The 23,034-nt window shown below is 41.3% G+C and overlaps 1 protein-coding gene and 2 pseudogenes across 9 annotated transcripts; 2 read left to right on the forward strand and 1 right to left on the reverse strand.

The window, feature by feature from the left end:
* The window catches only part of LOC140630482 (dihydrofolate reductase-like), a 29,430-nt pseudogene extending 12,074 nt beyond the window's left edge, over positions 1 to 17,356 (forward strand).
* Positions 1,570 to 23,034, reverse strand: LOC140630483 (protein MIS12 homolog). 9 transcript variants are annotated; one of them, XM_072820780.1, is made up of 5 exons: positions 22,397 to 23,034; positions 15,413 to 16,436; positions 15,273 to 15,322; positions 13,557 to 13,919; positions 1,570 to 7,353 (listed from the first exon to the last, which is right to left on the reverse strand). In XM_072820780.1, the coding sequence occupies exon 5, from the start codon at positions 7,156 to 7,158 to the stop codon at positions 6,538 to 6,540; it is 621 nt and encodes a 206-aa protein (XP_072676881.1). In that variant the 5' UTR covers positions 7,159 to 7,353; positions 13,557 to 13,919; positions 15,273 to 15,322; positions 15,413 to 16,436; positions 22,397 to 23,034; the 3' UTR covers positions 1,570 to 6,537. The 9 variants fall into 9 exon arrangements, with proteins under 9 accessions (XP_072676881.1, XP_072676882.1, XP_072676885.1 ...); XM_072820781.1 differs by lacking the exon at positions 22,397 to 23,034 and adding an exon at positions 22,031 to 22,210; XM_072820784.1 differs by lacking the exon at positions 22,397 to 23,034 and adding an exon at positions 21,530 to 22,013.
* Positions 4,379 to 8,676, forward strand: LOC140630484 (T-complex protein 1 subunit delta-like; annotated as a pseudogene).

A 23,034-nucleotide genomic window follows, 5' to 3' on the forward strand; every position in this document is an offset into this window, starting at 1 on the left:
CTGCATGTTTTTCTTGTTTACTACCCTAAATATATCATGCCAGCTCGTTCTGGCCTGCCAGGTTTCTATGGAGAGGTTGTGTCTGATATTCTCTCCATGTAAGCTAGGAATCTCTTGTCTCAAGCTGTTTTAGGATTTTCTTTTTTATCTCCGAAATTTGCAAGCTTCACTCTTACATGTCAGAGTGTTGATTGCTTTTTGTAGATGGGGGGAGGGGGTCCTCTCTATCTCTTGGATCTGTGTGCCTATTTCCTTCCCCAGATTAGGGAACTTCTCAGCTATGATTTGTTCAAACATACCTTCTGGTCCTCTGTATCCACACCCTCTGCATCCCAATAAGACGAACATTATTCTTTCTCAAATTACCTCTTAATTCCCAGAGCCTCTCCTAATGGGCTCTTAGATGTTTTTCTGTCTTTTCCTCAGCTTCCTTCCCCATCAATTTGTCTTCTATGTCACTCTCTCTTCTGCCTCATTAACCCTAGCTGTTAGAGCATCCAGTTTAGACTACATCTCAGTTAAAGTATTTTTTACTTTAGGCCGGATTAGATCTCATTTCTACAGTAAGAGAATCTCTAAGAGTCCTTTATGGTTTTTTCTAGAGCCACCAGTAATTTTATAACTGTACTTCTAAATTGTATCTCTGACATGGTACTTAAATCCATATCCATTAGGTCTGTGGCAGAGAGTATTGCTTCTGGTTCTTTCTTTTGTGGTGAATTCTTCCTTCTAGTCATTTTTGTCCAGTGCAGAATGGCTTGAGAAAGGACCACTTTTTCTCTCCATAGCATTCCAATTATTTTTTGTACATCTCAGGTTGAATTCATAGGTGTTCAGGGTGGTTTGAAAGTCATCTAGCTAAATTTGGGGGACCAGATGAAATAAGGACTCATACTCTTCCTCCATCTTGCCTCCTCCTTCAAGATAGACTTAAATATAACAAATCAAATGTATCCTCTCCTGTTCTCTAAGTTTTTGTCATGGAAGACAGCTTATCACTGTGGTTAACAATATGGCCTCTGGGTTCCTAATCTCAGTCCTACTATTTACTATCTCTGTGGACCTAGAAATTTTACTTGCCCTCCATAAGACTTAATTTTCTCATCTGCTAAAATGGTGCCAATTATAGATAAACCTCCTGGAGTAGTTGTGATAAGCCAATGGATAATGGATATAAAGAACACAGAACAGAGCTTGCCAGGTAATAAGAACTCAATAAACTCTTGTTATTAGTCTGTCAGTCATCACTTAATATATTCCAAAGCTTTAAGATCAGGCTTTGGCTACCGTGCTCCCCTGTCCAATCTTCCTTCCTCCACATTTTTCTTAAAATTTGTCATAAAGTCTATCAAGGTAGTAAATGCCTCCTGCAACTTCAGTTCCATGGTTTCAGAAGAACTTGGCTTAGAAACTTTAAATTTCCAGGCTCCGAGCAGTGTTGCTTGAGGAATTTCTTCTTGTTGCTGTGACTGCCTGTCAGACCCTGCTCTCTCCAAGCTTTGATTCTTATAAGTTCTAATGACTTTTCTTCCACATGATGAAGGAGAAAAAAATCTATGTACGGCATACTTAAACTGATAATTAAATCTTTATTATTAAAGAAGAGAGAAATTGATATCCTCAAAAAGAGTGTATTGAATATTTAAATACAATCTGCCTCTCCCTTCAGCAATGGCTGGAACTTCCCAATTTGTCTCTGCCTAAATATTTTTTTTAAAAAACCAAGCCTTAATGAAACAGAGCATTTTGCATAACAATATTCAATATGATATTCTAGTGTGAATTTAAGTTTATTTCATAATTTATTGTTAGGAATCCAAAGGTCTTTATTTTTAGAACCAAAACAAAGGAAGGGATTTCTTGCCTCTCATTTTTCTACTATTAACCTTGCTTTCTGGTTCTTTCTTCCCTGGCCTTTGAAATTGTCTCCCTTTTTTGCACATTTCTTATCTTTGAAGTTCTCTGGACCTAATGTGCATCAGATCATCCCCCATAATCTCTCTGATGTGTTGTAAAACCTAAAAGGAAAGAATGATCTCTATCCCAAGGACAGGGTGTATACCACTGGCTTAGTATACAAAATACTGGCACCCCAGAGCATCTGTTTGCACATCTGTGGCTCCTGCAGTGCTTCATCTTTTCCACTGTCCTTCCAGGAGCCAGGAGTCCTAGGGAGAAGAACTGCCTTGTTCTCTCTATCTTTCTCTTTTCCTCAGTACCTCCCCTACCAAGGCTTTCAACCTGAAGAGCTTGAGTCTTTTCTGTGATGTCCACAGAGCTCACAACCACACACACCTACACACATGCGCATGTACACACACACACACACACACACACACACACCCTCTTCCTCCTTTCAATTGCTCTAATACCAAGAATGAGTGATGTCCCCAAATGGGCTCTTATCTTTGACAACAGTATGCACTTCATGGGGAATTTTAACCCGCTTTGTTTTATTTGACTCAGAAAAACACTGAGTGGGTAGACAGGAAAGATTACCCCCATTTAACAGATGAGCAAAGTGATACTTAGGAAAGTTAATGTGAATGGCTTCAGGCTATTAGACTATTGAACTGAAACCAAGACACTAGGTCTTTCTTCTAACTTAAAATATAAATAATATCATTCTGGATCTTAACACTCAAAAGTCTGAGATGTCTTTTAGGCTTCCTGAACTTGCAAAAGAAATGGAGGTGATTCCCACACACACAATTTGCAGAAGCCTGAAGTGGGCACTGGATATTGCCCTCTTCTGGGAAAGGAGAGAATACTGTTTGAGGTGCTAGATGGTCTTCTTCTAGCATGCTGGTGTCCTGACCAGCACAACATACACAGATTTGCCTGGAACTATTATCTCAGGCAAAAATTTCATAGGTCCCCCTCTGATTCTTAGAATTTACCCAGTTTGAACATGGATACTTGACTGATGACCAATATCATATGAATATTTTTAAACCAGTCTATGAGACCTCTTGGCTAAAGCTTCCTTTGGACCAAATACAACTGGAAATAGTCCTAGAACTTATCTTCTTGCTTCTGACCCACTTCCTGATGGAATCTGTATTTGAGAATCCAGTCTTGTCCATGTTCTACCAAACAAATGACTTGTGCCCCAGAGTCACATTCAGAAGCTCTGGCTATGGAGTCTCTGGTGCTGACTCCCTGAGCAGCTGGCTGCCAACTTGTTCCAACAGAACTGACAGAGATGTGGAAACATCCTAATCATCACCTGTGTTCATGCTTACTATAAGTGAATTTAAAAATGTCGGGTATACGTGGATGGAACTGGAGGGTATATGCTGAGTGAAATAAGTCAATAGGAGAAGGAAAATCATTATATGGTCTCATTCATATGGGGAATATAAAAAATATAAAAAATAGTGAAAATTAGAAAATATAGTTTGGGCTAGCAGAAATGAAAGACAACATTAAACTCAAACTCAAAATAAGTTGAAAACAGAACTTGATGCTCTGATTTCAGAGGGAGAGAACACGGAAGCTCTGTATTCAAGACCTTCTTACTCTGTATCTTTTTATTTGACTAGTCCTAATCTACATGCTTTATAGTAAAGCAGTACTCATAATAGCAGTTTTCCTGAATTGTATGTGTCATTCTCATGAATTACTGAACTTGAGGAAGGTTGTGGGGACCTTCTGGATTTGTAGCCAGTTGGTCTAAGTGCAGGTGGCCTAAAGACCCCAAAGTTTGGCTGGCATCTTAAGTGAGGGCAGCCTTGTGGAGGACATAGCCATTAACTTAGTAGTGATTAGTGTAAGATTACATTAGAAAATCAAAAAATGTAACTCATCATATTAACAATCTAAAATAGAGAAACCATGTGATCATCTCAGCTGATAAAAAAAAGTTGACAAAAATCTAACATCCATTCATAATGACAACTCTTAAGCTATCACCCTGGTAAAAGGAATCAATGGAAAACCTCTAGTTAAACATCATACTTAAAAGTGAAGATTAAATACTTTCCTAAAACTTTCCTCAGTAATAAAAAGACATATCCTTATTTACAACATATTTTAGAACCTCTAAGACTTAAAGAAGAAAGAAAATTAAATAAAAGACATCCAGATTGAAGAGAAATAAGTAAAACTATCTTTCTTCACAGATAATACACTTAGGTTAAAAAAGAAAGTATAGGCAGCCCAGGTGGCTCAGCGGTTTAGGGCTGCCTTCAGCCCACGGCCTGATCCTGGAGACCCAGGATCGAGTCCCACGTGGGGCTCCCTGCATGGAGCCTGCTTCTCTCGCTGCCTGTCTCTCTCTCTCTCTCTCTCTCTCTGTGTGTGTGTGTGTCTGTCACGAATAAATAAATAAAATCTTTTTTAAAAAAATAAGAATAAAAATCAATTATACCGAGACCCAGCTGAGTTGGCCATGCCCGAGAACGTGGCTCCACTGGAGGGGAGCCCCACTGCAGCCACTGGCGGCCACAACAAAACCACCTACCAGGACCATGACAAGCCGGCCCAGATCCGCTTCAGCAACATTCCGCAGCCAAAGCTGTTGCTATTAGAACAAGCCTTGGACCAAAAGGAATGGATAAAATGATTCAAGATGGAAAAGGCGATGTGACCATTCATTACAAATGATGGTGCCACCATTCTTAAACAAATGCAAGTGTCACATCCAGCAGCCAGAATGCTGGTGGAGCTGTCTAAGGCACAAGATATAGAAGCAGGAGATGACACCACATCAGTGGTCATCATTGCTGGCTCTTAGATTCCTGTACCAAGCTTCTTCAGAAAGGGATTCATCCAACCATCATTTCTGAGTCATTCCAGAAGGCTTTAGAAAAGGGTATAGAAATCTTTTTTTTAATTTTTTTATTTTTTAAGATTTATTTATTTTAGGGAGAGTGTGCATGCACACACATGTGAGCAGGGAGGGGGCAGAGGGAGAGAGAATCTTCAAGTAGACTCTCCATCGGGTGCGGATCCTGACTCAGGGCTCGATCCCACAACCCTGAGATCATGATCTGAGCTCAAACCAAGAGCTCAACACTCAACCGACTGAGCCACCCAGAGGCCCCTCTATACTAGGAAATTTTAAATAAGCTACGAACATGGCGCCTGGCTGGCTCAGTTGGTGGAGTATACAATATTTTTAAGATTTTCTTTATTTTAATTATTTATTCATGAGAGACACAGAGAAAGGCAGAGACACAGGCAGAGGGAGAAGCAGGATCCTTGCAGGGAGCCCGATGCGGGACTAGATCCCAGGACCCCAAGATCATGCCCTGAGCCGAAGGCAGAGGCTCAACCACTGAGCCACCCAGGCATCCTGGAATATACAACTCTTGATCTCAGGGTCATGAGTTCAAGCCCCACCTTGGGCGTAGAGATTACTTAAAATAATAACAGCAGATTGAAAACAAAAGCCTTTACAATATATATACATATTTCAAGTATAGGATTGGAAAAAAAGACTCTGATAATAAACAGATTCCAGGTGAATACAGGCATCTTAAATCTATGAATATTTAATTCCAAGTATTAACGCCCTGAGCTACTCTTCTACATAAAGGAGAAACTCGAAATCCCGTTCTTTTGGAAGACATGGAAAGTAAGCAACACCGTAGGAGCAGCTACTGATATTCTGCTCTTTTTCTGGGTGATATAACACTTCCATGGATTAATTTCAGAAGAAAATATTAGATTCCACTAAATCCAAGTATGAGGCAGCTAAAATTTCGCACTGTGGGTACTAAATATTTGATGCGTAGGAGTATGAATAAGTAAGTTAAAAATATTAGGGACAAGGCAAAACTAAAGTATGGGAGGAAAATGACATAAATACCTAGTGGTCAGTTCAGATACTTTGCTCCCGGCTGTTCTAGGCTTGCCCCTCCACTCCAGTCACACTTGCCTCTTCTGTGTCCATGGTCTTCCCAACCAGGCTCCCACAGAGCAAACAGCTCCACATCTCCAACACCATGATCACAGAAAGCATTTATTTTAGGAACGAAAACAACTTCTCTCCTCTTTACTAAGGATCACACGGGTGGTGTTTCTCTATTTGCTTCTTCCTATCGGTTAACTTGTTGTGTAAGGCAATTCGTGGACGAGAGCAGGCCACGGGTGGTGCCAGCACCCATCCGGCCATGCAGTCGCTGGTTCCTAACGAAGCCGCCCACTTAACCTTTTTCTCATTTGATCGCATCCAAAGAATAAGTTAGAAGGATCAAGGTTACAAGGAGCCCCTGATCAAGGGACTGCTTTTACAGATCTCTCTGACCAGCCCAGGAGGGCTCTGCTGCTGCAGTCCTGGTGCCCGGTGACATGCTGCTGGACCAGGAACCCTTTCCCACCTGTGAGAGGTCTCTAGGGAACATGGGCTCAAAGGATTAGTTCAGGGTAGTGTAGATGCCCTAGCAGAGTGTGGCCAGACAGAGGGAAGTGCGGAGTACAAGAAAGAGCCAATAAATGAAATCCCGTAAGAAAATTCAGTTCACCAGAATATCATTCACATCAATCCCTTCCTATTCTACTTTCTGACGGGTTCCTGTCACTACTTAGAAATTACAGTATTTTCATTCTCTTGCCTTCCCGTTCCATAGTGTCCCTAATAGTCTGTAGTTTTCTGGAGTTCTGGACCAGGAACACCAGGCTTTCCCTGAAATCACTAGTCCCGTGATCTTGGCCAGCATTTTCGAGTTCATCAAACAAAACCAGAGTCTGCTTAAGTTGGGCCTGCATAATTTTTTGTTCCTCTAATTCTGCGAGAAGGGCCTGCTTAGCGCCTAATTCGGTCTTATACTTCTCCTGTAACTGTTCAATTTCCTCCTGGAGGAGCCGGAACTCTTCCTCACTACAAGGATGCAGCTCCTGGGGTTTGTCTTCTGGAAGCAAAATGTTTGGGGGAATGCACAGAATCAACTGTAAAAACAGCTGCTCCATTTTGCCAAAAAGGTTATCAAAACGTCCCTTCATGAAGCCGAGGAACTTCTCTGTGCATTTACGAACCTGGACAGGGTTGATCTCACAGCCTGGGAGGTCACCTAGCTTTTTCAGAATGACCTGTTCGACGGCCTGCATCACTTCAAATAGGTAGTCTTGAAATGCAATGTAGATTCTCAGCATGCAAGTTTGCACTGTGAAGCGGAAGAACTGGGCCTCATAGGTCATCAGGTCCACGGACATCTTGGCTTATTTTGTTTGGTTAATTCTGACTATGAAAAATCCGAGCGGGCGCGAGGGCGACGACACCAACCGCGCACGGGCTTCCTGCCACCGCCTTTAAACCAGCGCCTGCAGCTGCGGAGAGGCGGGGCCGCTGGCTTCCCGGATGCCGACCAGGGTATAGAAATCTTGACTGACATGTCTCGACCTGTGGAACTGAGTGACAGAGAAACTTTATTAAATAGTGCTACCACTTCCTTGAACTCAAAGGTTGTGTCTCAGTATTCAGTCTGCTTTCTCCAATGAGTGTAAATGCAGTGATGAAAGTGATTGACCCAGCCACCGCCACTAGTGTAGATCTTAGAGACATTAAAATAGTTAAGAAACTTGGTGGGACAATTGATGACTGTGAGCTGGTGGAAGGGCTGGTACTTACTCAGAAGGTGGCAAATTCTGGCATAACCAGAGTTGAAAAGGCTAAGATTGGGCTTATTCAGTTTTGCTTATCTGCTCCCAAAACGGATATGGATAATCAAATTGTAGTTTCTGACTACGTCCAGATGGATCAAGTGCTTCGGGAGGAGAGAGCTTATATTCTCAATTTAGTGAAGCAAATTAAAAAACAGGTTGTAATGTCCTCCTCATACAGAAATCTATCCTGAGAGATGCTCTTAGTGATCTTGCATTACATTTCCTGAACAAGATGAAGATTATGGTGGTTAAGGATATTGAAAGATAAGACACTGAATTCATTTTTATGACAATTGGAACCAAGCCAGTTGCTCTCATATTGACCAATTCACTGCTGACATGCTGGGATCAGCTGAGTTAGCTGAGGAGGTCAATTTAAATGATTCTGGCAAACTGCTTAAGATTACAGGCTGTACAAGCCCAGGGAAAAACAGAATTGTTGTTGGTGGATCTAACAAATTGGTGATTAAAGAAGCTGAGCACTCTATTCATGATGCCCTATGTGTTATTCGCTGTTTAGTGAAAAAGAGAGCTCTTATTGCAGGAGGTGGTACTCCAGGGATAGAATTGGCCCTGCGGTTAACTGAATATTCACGAACATTGAGTGGGATGGAATCCTACTGCGTTCGTGCTTTTGGAGATTCTATGGAAGTCATTCCATCTACACTAGCTGAAAATGCTGGTCTGAATCCCATTTCTACAGTAACAGAACTAAGAAACTGACATGCCCAAGGAGAAAAAATGCCTGGCATTAATGTCCGAAAGGGTGGTATTTCCAACATTTTGGAGGAACTGGTTGTCCAGCCTTTGTTGGTTTCAGTCAGTGCACTGACTCTAGCAACTGAAACCGTCTGGAGCATTCTGAAAATTGATGATGTGGTAAACACTCAGTAATCGGATTAACACTGGTCAACTGGTGCTGCTGTGGCCACTAACAATGAGTCTGGAGTAGAAGATCACCTTGGTGTTCTTGCTCTTTGGAAGATTTGTTTCCTTTACGAATCCCTAGGCCTGGTCTTCCAGTTGGCACTTGCTTGAAAAATTGTATTGATACAACTTGATTAAAATATTAAATGTTTGATTTCAAAAGAAAATCAATTATACCTATTGTTCATATTTTGGCTTCTAATATCATTCTCCAGTAAAAGGAACCAGGACTCCCTGGAGAAATGGTTAATTCTAAGACTGGACAAGAAATAGACCAGAGATTCCTGGAGCACCTTATAAATACCAGAAAGTAAGAAAGTGCTAACAAGAGCAACAAATCCACATTGATGAAGGCATGTCAAAGAGATGTGTGTACCCAATGGCTAAAACTAAAAGTTGAGCAATAAAATAAATAAAATAGTATGGATTATAACCCAGTTAAGCATAAAATAAATATTCATGAGTGTACATTGATATAAATAAATGATTGAATAAACAAATACACTGGGAAGATGAGACAACTCGTCATGCAAAAGAATCCAAAAACTTATGTAGATACTCTTCCTTCAAGTAGGGATAGCATAACTCTCTAGTCCTTAAGGGTGGGCTGCACACTGTGATTTCCTTCTAAAAAGTCCAATATGGGGAAGGGGGGGGGAAGAGTAACTTTGCAGTGGAGAAACTTGATAAAGTTTGCCCTAGCCAGGTGATGAAGGGAACAATAATAATGATAGCTCATGTTGATAGGCTCAACCCTTGGTATGACGTGATGAGAATGGCACTTTACTCTGTGATTGTCTATCTTCCAAAAACTCAGTAAACTCAGTCTCATCATGAGAAAAACATCAGGGAAAATCCAACTGAATTCCAAGAACATTCTACAAAATATTTGACCAATATTCTTCAAAACTGTTGAATTCATCTGAAACAAGGAAAGTCTGGGAAACTGTTAGAACCAGGAAAAGATAAAAAAGACATGACAAAATGCGATGTGGTTTTCTGGATGGAACCCTTGAACAGGAAAAGGACATTGGGGAAAAACAAACAAACAAAACTAAGGAAATTTGAATAAACTATGGACTACAGTATATAATAATGCCTCAGTATAGATCCATTAATTGTGACAAATGTACCATACTAACACAAGTTATTTGCAGTGATGGAAATTGGGTGCAGATATATGTGAATTCTCTGTGCTCTCTTCTCAACTTTCTTGTAAATCTAAAGCTGTTCTAAAAAATAAAATCTACTTAGAAATATATATTCATGACAAAAAATGAATTGCATTTTGTAATAATAACAAAGAATATTTTAGGGTTTTAAAATACTATTTGGAATAAGATAAAAAATATGAAATATTTAGCACTAAATCAGGCAAGAGATGTGTGACACTGAAAAGTACAAAACATTGTCAAGAGAAAAAGACCTGCATAAAGGAGGAACTATGCCTGGCTAGAGGTCATGAGTCAACATCTCACCAATTTTCCCCAAATTGATCTATATATTCAATGCCCTTACAAAGTCCAAGCAATATTGTCTTAAAATTAACAAAATAATTTAAAAATGCATAAGGATATGCAATGGCCAAATCTGAAGGCTTAGCACTACCTGATTCAAGACAGAGTGTGAGCAAAGCAGTCATTTTCTTGTTCTCTGAAAATAACACCTACGGTTGAAGGAGGTGGTTCATGTCCTTTCACTGTTTTAAATAGTTGCCAAGAGTGAATAGCTCAGGGTGAATGCACTGTTAGCAGGGAGCACAGCTGCAGAATCTTTGATGTGTTTATGCTTCAGGCTTGTTCCTTCCTAAGCAATAATAATTCTTTTATAGATCTTATTTATTTGAGAGAGAAAGAGTTAGTGCAAATGAGCAGGGGGAGTAGCAGAGGCAGAGGGAGACAGAGAATCTCAAGCAGACTCCACACTGAGTGGCTGAGCGCCCCAGCTGAGGCTCAATCTCACAACCCCAAGATCATGACCTGAGCCAAAATCAAGAGTTCGACATTTAACTGACTGAGGGAGATGTAACAAGATGGAAAAACATTCCATGCTCATAGATTGGAAGAATAAACCTGTGAAAATGTCTATGCTTCCCAGGGCAATTTACACATTCAATGCAATCTGTATCAAAAGACCTTGGACTTTCTTCACAGAATTGGAACAAATCATTTTAAGATTTGTATGGTATCATAAAAGACCCTGAATAGCCAGAGGAACATTGGAAAAGAAAACCAATGCTGGGGTCAACATAATGCTGGATTTCAAGCTGTATTACAAAGCTGTGATCATCAAGACAGTATGGTACTGCCCCAAAACAGATCAATGGGACAGAATAGAGAACCCAGAAATGGGCCCTCAACTCTATGATCAACTAATATTCAACAAAGCAGGAAAGACTATCCACTGGAAAAAGGACAGTCTCTTCAATAAATGTTGCTGAGAAAATTGGACAGCCACGTGCAGAAGAATGAAACTAGACCACTCTCTTACACCAGACACAAAGATAAACTCAAAATGGATGAAAGACTTAAGAACAAACATTATATGGTCTCATTCATTTGGGGAATATAAAAAATAGTGAAAGGGAATAAAGGGGAAAGGAGAAAAAAATAAGTGGGAAATATCAGAAAAGGAGACAGAACATGAAAGACTCCTAACTCTGGGAAACGAACTAGGGGTGGTGGAAGGGGAGGTGGGCGAGAGGTGGGGGTGAGTAGGTGATGGGCACTGAGGTGGGCACTTGACAGGATGAGCACTGGGTGTTATTCTATATGTTGACAAATTGAACACCAATAAAAATTAAATTTATTTTAAAGATGGATGAAAGATTTAAATGTGAGACAAGAATGCATCAAAATCCTAGAGGAGAACACAGGCAACAACCTTTATGAACTTGGCCATAGCAACTTCTTGTAAGATACATCTATGAAGGCAAGGGAAACAAAAGCAAAACTGAACTATTGGGACTTCATCGAAATAAAAAGCTTCTGCACAGCTAAAGAAACAGCCAACAAAACTAAAAGACAACCTACAGAATGGGATAAGATATTTGCAAATGACATATCAGATAAAGGGCTAGTATCCAAGATGTATAAAGAACTTATCAAACTCAACACACAAGAAACAAACAATCCAATCATGAAATGGGCAAAAGACATGAACAGAAATTTCACAGAGGAAGACATAGACATGGCCAAGAAACACTTGAGAAAATGCTCTGCATCACTTGCCATCAGGGAAATACAAATCAAAACCACAGTGAGATACCATCTCTCACCAGTGAGAGTGGTGAAAATTAACAAGACGGGAAATATGAAATGTTGGAGAGGATGTGGAGAAAGGGGAACCCTTTTGCACTGTTGGTGGGAATGTGAACTGGTACAGCCACTCTGGAATATAGTGTGGAGGTTCTTCAAGAAGTTAAAAATAGAGCTACCCTACAACCCAGCAATTGCATTACTGGGTATTTACCCCATAGACACTGATGTAGTGAAATGCTGGGACACCTGCACCCCAGTGTTCATAGCAGCAATGTCCACAATAGCCAAATTGTGGAAGGAGCCACGATGTCCTTCACCAGGAATGGATAAAGATGTGGTCTACATATAAAATGGAATATTACTCAACCATCAGAAAAGAATACCCACCATTTGCTTCAATGTTGATGGAACTGGGATTATTATGCTGAGTGAAATAAGTCAATTGGAGAAGGATAATAATCATATAAGTTCACTCATACGTGTAATATAAGATATAGAGAAAGGGACCAAAAGGGAAAGGAGCATAACTGAGTGGGAAAAATTAGAGAGGAAGACAAACCATGAGAGACTCCTAACTCTGGGAAACAAACAAAGGGCTGAGGAAAGGAAGGTGAGTAGGGGGATGGGGTAACTGGGTGATGTTCATTGAGGAGGGCACTTGATGGGATGGATGAGCACTGGGTGTTATACTATATGTTGGCAAATTGAATTTAAAAAAAGAAATGTAATCAAAATAATAAATAATAATAAAGACTGCTGATAAGCTCAGTATTAGAGCTGACCCTTGAACTACATGAATCTGAACTGCAAAGGTCTACTTACACACAGATTTTTCTTTTTCATATAGTATTATTTTCTCTCCCTCATGATTTTCTTAACTTCTTCTCTCTAGCTTACCCTACTGTAAGAATATAATATATGATACATGTAGCATACAAAATCAGTGTTAATTGACTGTTTACCAGAAGCCTTAAGCAATAACATAAACAATAAACTGTCAGTTAACATTTTGGGGAGTCAAAAGTTACAACATATTTTGAAATACACAGGGAGTATCCCTTAACCCCCCACACTGTTCAAGGTTCAAATGTATACTCCAAAAGTGATTTGGTGTGGCTAGCCAATATATACAGAGTCATCTCATAATACCATCAAAAGCAACGAAAAATGGCACAACAGTGTGGTTATCAATACACTTATAAACAGATATGAATTCTTCATTCATCTTGTTAGCTACAGACATATTTAAAACTTGCTCTGTATTAAAAAATGTGTAATATGCCAAGTCAGTGACCCATCTGTCCTCTTCATTTTGATAGACCACACTCGGTGATGGAGCCATTTCTAAAAAATTCCAAAAATATCCAATGACACATGAAACAAAATTATATAATAGTCTTAAATAATTTTACTTAGTTGACTTATCTTAGATATCAGCAGAACTAAAATCTGCCCAAAACTAATTAGAAAAAAGAAAATCCATTCCCACAAAAGAAAAGTTCCCTCATGGTGGGGAAGCCAGCCATAACCCAGTAAAAAATCCATTATAGAGAACCAGGGAAAAATGGAAAAGAAAACTAAGATTTAGAGTAGTACATTTCCACTAGATCTGTGAATAAAGATACAATTTCTAATCCATAAAACATTTACTGTTTTAATACAAAAGATTAGGCATGTTCCACTTGAAAATATATTCTATCCAAAATGTATACACATTTTATACATTTTCTTACTTTTATTTTTTTAAAAAAACCTACTTACGTTCTTCACTTTTATCAGTGGACTTGTAACATTCATATGTTTTTGCCTTTTAATAGTTGGTGACCAAAGACTATCAGAGGAATTAATTCCATTGCCACCAACAGGCTTCAAAGATGCTTTGTCCACATATTTTTGAATGGATCACTTTAGGAGTTTCAGTGTCTAAACGTTTATCCACAGGCAAAACTGTTTCTGAATTAGATGCCAAATGCTTATCTTGATGAAGAGACTCAGCATCCACTTCAAAAGGCCCAGTAAGTCAAAATGACCTTTATTGGCATTTGTGTCATGAACATAAACAGGGTTAAGTTTTGCATTAGCAGCCTGGATAGTCTTCACAGGAATTTCTTCTCTTCAGATTTCCTTTAAAAATGAGTAACAGAGGAGCCATAAGTTTTGCCTTTCATAACTTATTCCAAAACTTTATGGGAAATAATTATGTAGTAGATATAAATGATTATATGAACCATCAGACTATAAAGTACTCACTGTACTCTTTTAAACTATATATGAACCAATTTTAAGCAATATACCAAAACCAAAATTTATACTGTGCTCATTACAGACATTTATCAACAGATTCAGATACCAAAAGGGGTCCAACATGAGGTAAATGATTTGTACTCTGAAAACTATAGAACACTTATGAAAGAAATTGAAGAGGACACAATGAAACGGAATGGCATTCCATGCTCCTGGGCTGGAAGAACAAACATTGTTAAAATGTCTACATTACTCAATGCAATCCCTATCAAAATATCCCCAGCATTTTTCACAGAGCTAGAACAATCAATCCTAAAATTTATATGGAATCACAAAAGACCCAAATAGCCAAAGCACTCCTGAAAAAGAAAAGCAAATCTGGAAGCATCACAGTAGCAAACTTCAAGCTCTATTACAAAGCTGGAGTCATCAAGTATAATACTGGCACAAAAACAGACACATAGATCAATACTTAACAGAAAACCCAGAAATTGACCCACAACCATCTGCTCGACTCATCTTTGACAAAGCAGGAAAGAAGATCCAATGGAAAAAAGATGGTCTCTTCAACAAATGATACTGGGAAAAATGGGGCAGCCACATGCAAAAGAATGGAACCAGACCACTTTTTTTACACCATTCCTAAAAATACATTCAAGATGGATGAAACACCTAAATGTGAGACAGGAATCCATCAAAATCCTAGAAGAGAACACAGGCAGCAACATATCTGACCCCAGCTGTAGCAACTACTCACTAGACACATCATCAGAAGCAAGAGAACAGCAAAAATGAACTATTGGACTTCATCCAGGTAAGCAGCTTCTGCACAGGGAAGGAAACAACAGAACTCAGAGCAACCTACAGAATAGGCTTCGGTTGTCCACAAATGAAGGCAGCCTCTTGATCATTCAACCAATTACTGAGTACCAACCAGGTGCCAGGCACTCAGGATACAATAAATGAAACAAAGAGAAACACTTTCCCTCCTGGAGCTATTGTTCTAGAGGCAGCCAGCAAGGGGTGAAGTAGGGCAAAGGTGAAGTCCTGATGACACATGAAGCCCTGGACTGGGACTACTCACATCCTGGTTACTTGAAGCAGTTAACTTGGATTTCTGCTTTTAAAGTACAAGACTTCTAATATTACTACTGTTTAACACTTGCACATGTGAAATAGAAACTTGCACTCTCTCAATAACACTCCAGAAATTGATAACATATGAAAGATTACCTTGTTCTCATTATTTATCCAGGATTGTAAACAAACATCAATAGGTGAGTCTGCTTGAGAAAACAAAAATCATTGAGACCAAACTATTTTATCAACTAAATACCCAAGAATCCCTAAAAATAGCAAATAAATGAACTAACCATATTTTTCCATTAAGTAGAATACAGCATTTCTAAATAATGGTATAGGAACTTATCACTGGTCAGTTAAAAAAAAAAAACTGTCAGGGTCGGGAAGTATGAGAAATTACACACATGCCCAAAAACCCTTGACTATTAATCTAATCAAGGCTTTAAAACCTACTTTATTTATTTTTTAAAGATTTTATTTTTTTTAAATTTATTCATGAGAGACACAGAGAGAGAAGTAGAGACACAGGCAGAGGGAGAGGCAGGCTCCATGCAGGAAGCCTGATGCAGGACTCGATCCCGTATATGTCTCTGATGTCTAAAGATGTTGAACATCATTTCGTGTTTATTGGTCATTTTACAACTTCTTTAGACAAATGTTTATTGAAATTCTTTGCCCATTTTACAGTATTGATTTTTTGTTTTATTGAATTGTAACACATGTATTCTGGATGCCAGTCCCTTATCATAAATGTGGTTTGCAAATATTCTCTTCCATCTTTGTGTTGCCTCTTCACTGTCTTTATAAGTCTTTCAAGGCACAAATGCTTTCAATTTCAAGAAGTCCAATTTACCATTTTTTTCCTTTATTGCTTCTAAGTGTGGGGAGTTAATACCATTCTCACTATTTTCATACATATTTGACACTTTTCATCAAGAGAAATACAAACATCCATTAAGATTTTTTAACATAAACATACAAAAGTACTTTCACTCTTCAATTCTATAACATGGGCTTAAGTATTGAACCACATAGTTTGGAATGACATGCTATCTTCACTACAGAAAAATACAATATATAGTTTAAAATACCTAGCTTTAATTTCTCTGACAAAGAGAACATAGAGTACTTAGAAGCAATCAGAAAGCACAAGTGTAAGTTATTTATTTTTTACAATTTCCCCTCATTTTTGTAGCACGCTGAACCGCATCGTCGTCGTGTCCCAGGACATGGGCATCGGCAGGAACGGGGACCTGCCCTGGGCCCCGCTCAGGAATGAATTCAAGTATTTCCAAAGAATGACCACGAACTCCTCTGTGGAAGGTAAACAGAATTTGGCGATTATGGGTTGGAAGACATGGTTCTCTATTCCTGAGAAGAATCGACTTTTAAAGGACAGAATTAATATAGTTCTCAGCAGAGACCTCAAGGAACCTCCACAAGGAGCTCATTTTCTTGCCAAAATCTGGATGATGCTTTAAAACTTACTGAGCAACCAGAATTAGCAAATAAAGTGGACATGGATTGGATAGTGGGAGGCAGTTCTGTTTATAAGGAAGCCATGAACAAACCAGGCCATCTTAGACTATTTGTGACAAGGATTATGCATGAATTTGAAAGTGACACATTTTTCCCAGAAATTGATTTGGAGAAATATAAACTTCCGCCAGAATACCCAGGTGTTCTTTCTGATGTCCAGGAGGAGAAAGGCATTAAGTACAAATTTGAAGTATATGAGAAGAAAGATTAATGTGAAGATATTTTTTGATTTATTTCAAGTTAGTCCCCCCCGCCCGCCAAACAATTCTATCTGTATTTTAATATTAGAAAAAAAAAAAACTTTTGTTGAATCTAAGTCAATGGATAATTCTAAGCAGTGTGAATTTATTAATCTTAACTAGACCATATCAGACATCATTTGTGAAACATTTCTTGCTATAACTGTGTGTTGCCCATCAAGGACCAGCACCTGCCAAGGGTAACATATCTACCAAGAGCCAAAGAGAGACAATCCCTGATAGCATGAGTTGAAACCAGGACTTAAAAAGATAGGACTAGACAGATTTGTTCAAAACTCAGAAATGGGTTAAAAACAGAAAAGCTAGGGCTCAAATATTAAAAGAAAATTAGATCAAAATAGGAACTTTGATTTCTCTATATCACACTTCTGAAAAAGTTCTGATTTCCTGAGTAGGAAATCAGTAAGTTGAGAACTCTAATAATTCCATAGGGACAGTAAAGAGGCAGGTAGGACACTACCTTTCTAAAGGTTAAAAAGAAATGTCTGAGACCTCTAAAAACTGTTTTAGATCTTCAGTGAGATTCCATGGGATGTTATGATGTAAGAAGAATAGGCAGTTCCTTATAAAAAAGAGTAATAACAGCACATGGCTAAATTAAGAAGGTGGGCAGCCCGAGTGGCACAGCGGTTTAGCGCCGCCTGCAGCCCAGGGTGTGATCCTGGAGATCGGGATCAAGTCCCACATCGGACTCCCTGCATGGAGCCTGCTTCTCCCTCTGCCTGTGTCTCTGCCTCTCTCTCTCCTGCTCTGTATCTCTCATGATTAAATAAAATAAAATATTAAAAAAAAGAAATTAAGAAGGTAATGAAAATAGATAATGCTAGAAACCAAAATTATGAAGATGGAAACTAAATTAAACTTCGCTGAATTAAAAAATGAAAATTAAAACACATTTTACCCATCATGTTAGCAAAGATGTGGATTGTTAGGTATCCAAAGAAATAGCATTTTTTTTTTGCCTTGTAAATTAACATAACCTTTTTAGAGTTTAAGTTAGCAATATCAATTAAAATTCACAATATTCTGGGTTTGGACCCAGGGCTTCCACTTCTAGAAATTAATCCTAAATAAAGAGATGGACCCAGGGCACCTTGGTGGCTCAGTGGCTGAACACCTGCCTTCGGCCCAGGGCATGATCCTGGAGTCCTGGGATCGAGTCCCTACATGGAGCCTGGTTCTCCCTCTGCCTATGTCTCTGCCTCTCTCTCTGTGTCTCTCATGAATAAATAAATAAAATCTTTAAAAAATAAATAAGTAAATAAATAAATAAATAAATAAAAGCTGGTGGGGAGGCAAGATGGTGACATGAAATAAACAAGTCATGACATTTAGGTTTATATTATATTTAAAGCACCCCCATTCCAAGAAGAGCATGTGCACCTGACCCCTGAACAAGATGGGGGTTAGGGACACTGACCTCCTGCATAATTAGAAATCCATGTCTAACTTCTGACTCCCCCAAAACTTAACTACTGAATTCAACTGCTGTTACCTGGAAGCCTTACATGTAACATATACGGTCAAGTAACACACACTTTGTGTATGTATTATATACCATATTCTTACAATAAACTAAAGGAAAAAAAATGTATTAAGAAAATCATAAGGAAGAGAAAATGCATTTACAGTACTATATATTTATTGAAACAGATCGGCATATAAGTGGACCCATGCAGTTCAAGGGTCAACTGTAGTTCTGACCATTAGAACATTATGATGAACAGAGCCAGTTAAATTAACCACTTCCCCCTAAATCCAATTCCTCAAAACTGTACATAGCTATCACTTACTTTTATTAGCCCATCGAAGTTCTTCAAATTAAGTCATATGTTAAGTAAAATCAGCTTCAAGTAAAAGTGGCAAGAGTAACTTCTAGGAGTGCATGAAAATGACAGTAAGGACATCTAACAAAGCGAAGCAATCTGGATGCGAGCCACCAGTCCTAGCTCAAGCTTACCTCAGATTCTAGAATCTGAAAAGCAGATGGGGTATGTAGAAGAAATGAAAGCTGTGGCCCAAAACAAGAACAAAAGGGCCTGGAAGCAGAAAACAAATTTGCCAGGAAGAACTGCAGAAATGTTTCCTGACTACAGTAGGAAGGCAAGGCAGGAGGGAGTCCAGAGGGAGGGGTTGAGTGAAAGTCTGTCAGATGCCCATGCCGGGCAGTACTCCACTCCTGCTCCCCAACCCTTACAAACAAAACAGCAGAGTCAACATGATGCTGCACACCTAGGAAGGCTCTTCTCCAGAAAAGTCATATGAAATGGCCATGCAGAGTGGAGCTATGGTGGTGACACCAGCGTTAAACACCTGGCATGAATGTAAGGCTCCTCAGCCTGCTTGCCCTTTTGAATGAAGCCATCCAGAAGAACCGCCCAGCTCACATGAGGACCTAACAGAAATGAGACCTGGATACCCACGAGCCCACACAAGCAACCTAAAAGACAGCCATAAATCAAATGCAGGAGAAGGAGCAGCTTGAGAGATAAAAATAAAGATGAACAAAGTAAACAACACTCGAGACAAGGATAATTTCTAGAACTTCGAAAAATATCTCAATTAGAATTCTCAGAAAACATTGAAGTAGCTATTACATCCACAAAAAGGAGCCATTATAAAAGAAATGAAAGACCAGAAAAAAAGAGCTCTGAAAATTATGACTGCCAAATGATTTAATAGAAGAGTAGGAAAAAACTTGGAAACTTTATCTAGAACATTGTCTGTTTGCACTGAAACAAAAGAAAAACAAACAAACAAAAAAAGGAAAAATACTGGAAATAGACCAACCCAGGCAATCCAAAACAGTAGTCTCAGAAAGAAAAATAGAAAATTACCAAAGTAATAATCATCACCTAGAATGAAAGCACACAAATCTCTGGATTGATGCCAATTAGAATTTAGTTCAGGGGAGGGGGGACACTCACCACAGACTCAGGAAAGATTCTAAGAGTTTCCAGGGAGAAAAAAGTTCAGTTACAAATGGTCAGGTACCAAAATGACATCAGGGTTCTCACACTATGTAATAATGCCTTCAAAATTTTGTGAAAGTTATTTTCATCTTTAAATCCTATCTTCAGATAAAATATTCATTAATTCCAAAGTTAGAATAAGGATATTTTTAAAACATAAATTCTACCCTCTCCCCGAAGGAGCCACAGAAGCCATCCTTCACATATGGACTAAGAACATGCCTCTGCAGGCTGTGCACCCACCATCACAGCAGCCACAGGAAGTCTTGGCTCTCAGGCTAACAATCTCCATCTTCAGACTACTCAGTGGAGGCAAGGAACAGCCCCAAAGCACTCACCTCTACCCAATGAAATTCTAGAGCGAGACCAGTACAGCGCATCTAGGACACCACCTTAGTGGGTCTCCTATCTTCCATTAACAGTGAGAGACAAGACCGAGTCCCAGACCTCCTGGCCCACGTCAAAGAGTCAAGAGGTTACTTCCAATATTCTCTTCCCCGCACCCCCGCCCCCATGTCTCCTGTCTCATTGCCAACATCAGTTGTTCACTGGGACCAACTTCACGATGCCCTTCACCAAGCCCAGGACTCCTTACTGCTGACATTTGAAGATCCACCAGCACAGCCCCCCTACCCAGCCCAACAAACTCTGGATCAGCACCATTTTGCTCTTTGTGAGGCCCCCAGTGAACATCCCATTCACCTCAGCACTCCAGGGAAAACTGGGATGTCCTATGAAGACGCTGCCCCCCTTAAACACTGTCAAATGGGGACTGTCTGTCTCTCCCACAGCCTTGGAATCACTTGACGTGGAGATGGAATGTGTGTCTCCATCAGCATGTCCCCTCAGTGCAACTTCCAGATCACCTTTACTAAAGCCTCCTAGCTTGGAGTCACCTATGACCCCTCATGTCATCTGCCTTCATACCTCAACTCTGTAATCCTTTGATGCAACCCAAGCCCCCAATCCACTCCTACCACCACATCTCACACTCTCTTGCCCTTCTGCTATCCTCGCCTCTTCCTCAACCTAAATCCCACAGCCAATCACACACCCTCAACTTCCTCATCCCTCACTGCTCACATCAAACCACAAGCCTACTTAAAGCCAACTCTTCCCTGGTACCTTGCCAGCACCCCTACAGCTGAATGGGTCTGGAGAAAACATCACAATCACACTAGATCCACGACACAACCCGAAGACCCCTGATGCTGTCTGACATGCCACTATTTCCCTCTCCGTTCACTCTCCCACACCCCAAGACTGTCTACACCCCCCTACTCCTCCTCTACCCTGAGTGGATGTCACGGCTCCTACTGCACTGAGAGACCCTGAGCCCTAAAAGACAAGTTCCCCAGCTTTTTACCACCACATGTACCCACACATTCTGCCTTCCTACCTGCTAACAAAGAGGGATTATCCACGGTCCTCCCTCTCCAGTCATTTCCTTCCACAGCACATTGGGTCCCGGCTTCTCCTATTTTTGTAAAGGCATTGCTCCGCCAATTCCCTTCTTTTACAGAATCAGATTTTCCTTTTCCAGATCATTCCTATGACCACGTAAATATGCAGTAACTTCTCCCACCACCAAAGCCCCACTACATTCCGCAGCAAACTCACCATCTCGAATACTCACCCCTCATTCACTCCTGAACCCGCTCTCCTAGGCTACTGTGCCTCCTCCTTCTTTCACCAAAACCACTTGTCAGGGTTCCCAACGACCTAGCCTGTGCTAATTCCAATGGTCACTTCTAGACCTCATTTCATTGGACACATTGGATCCCTCTCTCTTCTTTTACAGAAGTTCTTTCTGTGGCTTCTGAGACTCTGTTTTCTTCCTGGCCGCAGCCGCAGCGAATCCTTAGTCTCCACTCCCATCCCTGCTCTCCCAAGCAAACATGGAAGTGCCCCCAACATGAGGCCCTGGTGCTCCTCTCCACCTATCCCACCCCTTTGATAATCCAGCCTCCTAAATCGTCTTCCTGCTTCCAGACTTGCCTCCCGTCAGTCTATTCACTCCACCGTAACCAGAGTGAACCTTTGAAGACATAACTCTCTAACGGTTTCCACCTCCCAAAGTCCTTGCTCACCCCGCGGCGGCCTCCTTCCTGCTGTTTGAACACAGGTATGCGCCTACCTTAGCGCAGCCTGCACCTAAAATCCTCTTCCTACTAACGTCTATGTGGTTAGCCGCCTCCTTCAAGTGCTTCCTTTTTAAGATTGTATTCATTTGAGAGAGAGGGAGAGAGGAAGCGAGGGAGCCTACAAGCGAAGCAGGTGGAACAGCAGGGACAGGCGCCCCCGCCCACGGTGCGCCTCTCGCTGCGCTCGCCCCCTGCGCCCGGCCCAGGGCCCAGCGCCTCCCGCCCACGCCCGCGCCTCCTGCACCCCCCCCCGGGCGCGCGCCACCCCGCCGCGCTGGCCTCAGCCTCCCACCCTCTACCTCCCGCCCGGCGCCCCGGGCCATCCCACGAGGAGGGGTGCGTGGCTGGGGAGACCCTACCCTCCGCGCCGAAGAGCGGGGCTCTGCAGAGCTGGCCCCTGCCGCAGCGCCTCCGGGGGCGGCGTTGCGCTGCGGCCGCACCAGACCCCGAGCGAACTCTCCGGCGGCTTCGGCCTGGGGGTGGCTGCGGCGGCGGGCGCCGGACCCCAGCCCATTCCTCGTCCGGGGGCTGGTGCCTTCGGGCCGGGAGCGGCCGAGCCCCAGCGGGGAGCGGGTGAGGAGCCCGGGAGGGGCCGGGGAGGGCCTGGGCTTGAGGAGCCGCGCCTCCGGCTCAGCGCCGAGGAGGGGGCGGCGGATGGCGGGCGCGGACCTGGCTCCAAGTCGCGCCCCGGGGCAGCCCGGGTGGCTCAGCGGGTCAGCGCCGCCTGCAGCCCAGGGCCTGCTCCTGGAGACCCGGGATCGAGTCCCGCGTCGGGCTCCCTGCATGGAGCCTGCTTCTCCCTCTGCCTGTGTCTCTGCCTCTCTCTCTCTCTCTCTCTCTCTCTCTCATGAATAAATAAATAAAATCTTAAAAAACAATCGCGCCCCGCTCCAGGCGTCCTTCCTGGGTGTTGCCCGGGATGGGGTGGATGTGTGGCTGAGCCCTGTTGCTGGGAGCTTTGGTCTCATTGATTTGCAGTTCTTTCCGGTAACGGTCC

The sequence above is a fragment of the Canis lupus genome, chromosome 3 (genome assembly GCF_048164855.1).
Source record: "Canis lupus baileyi chromosome 3, mCanLup2.hap1, whole genome shotgun sequence".
NCBI lineage: Eukaryota > Metazoa > Chordata > Mammalia > Carnivora > Canidae > Canis > Canis lupus.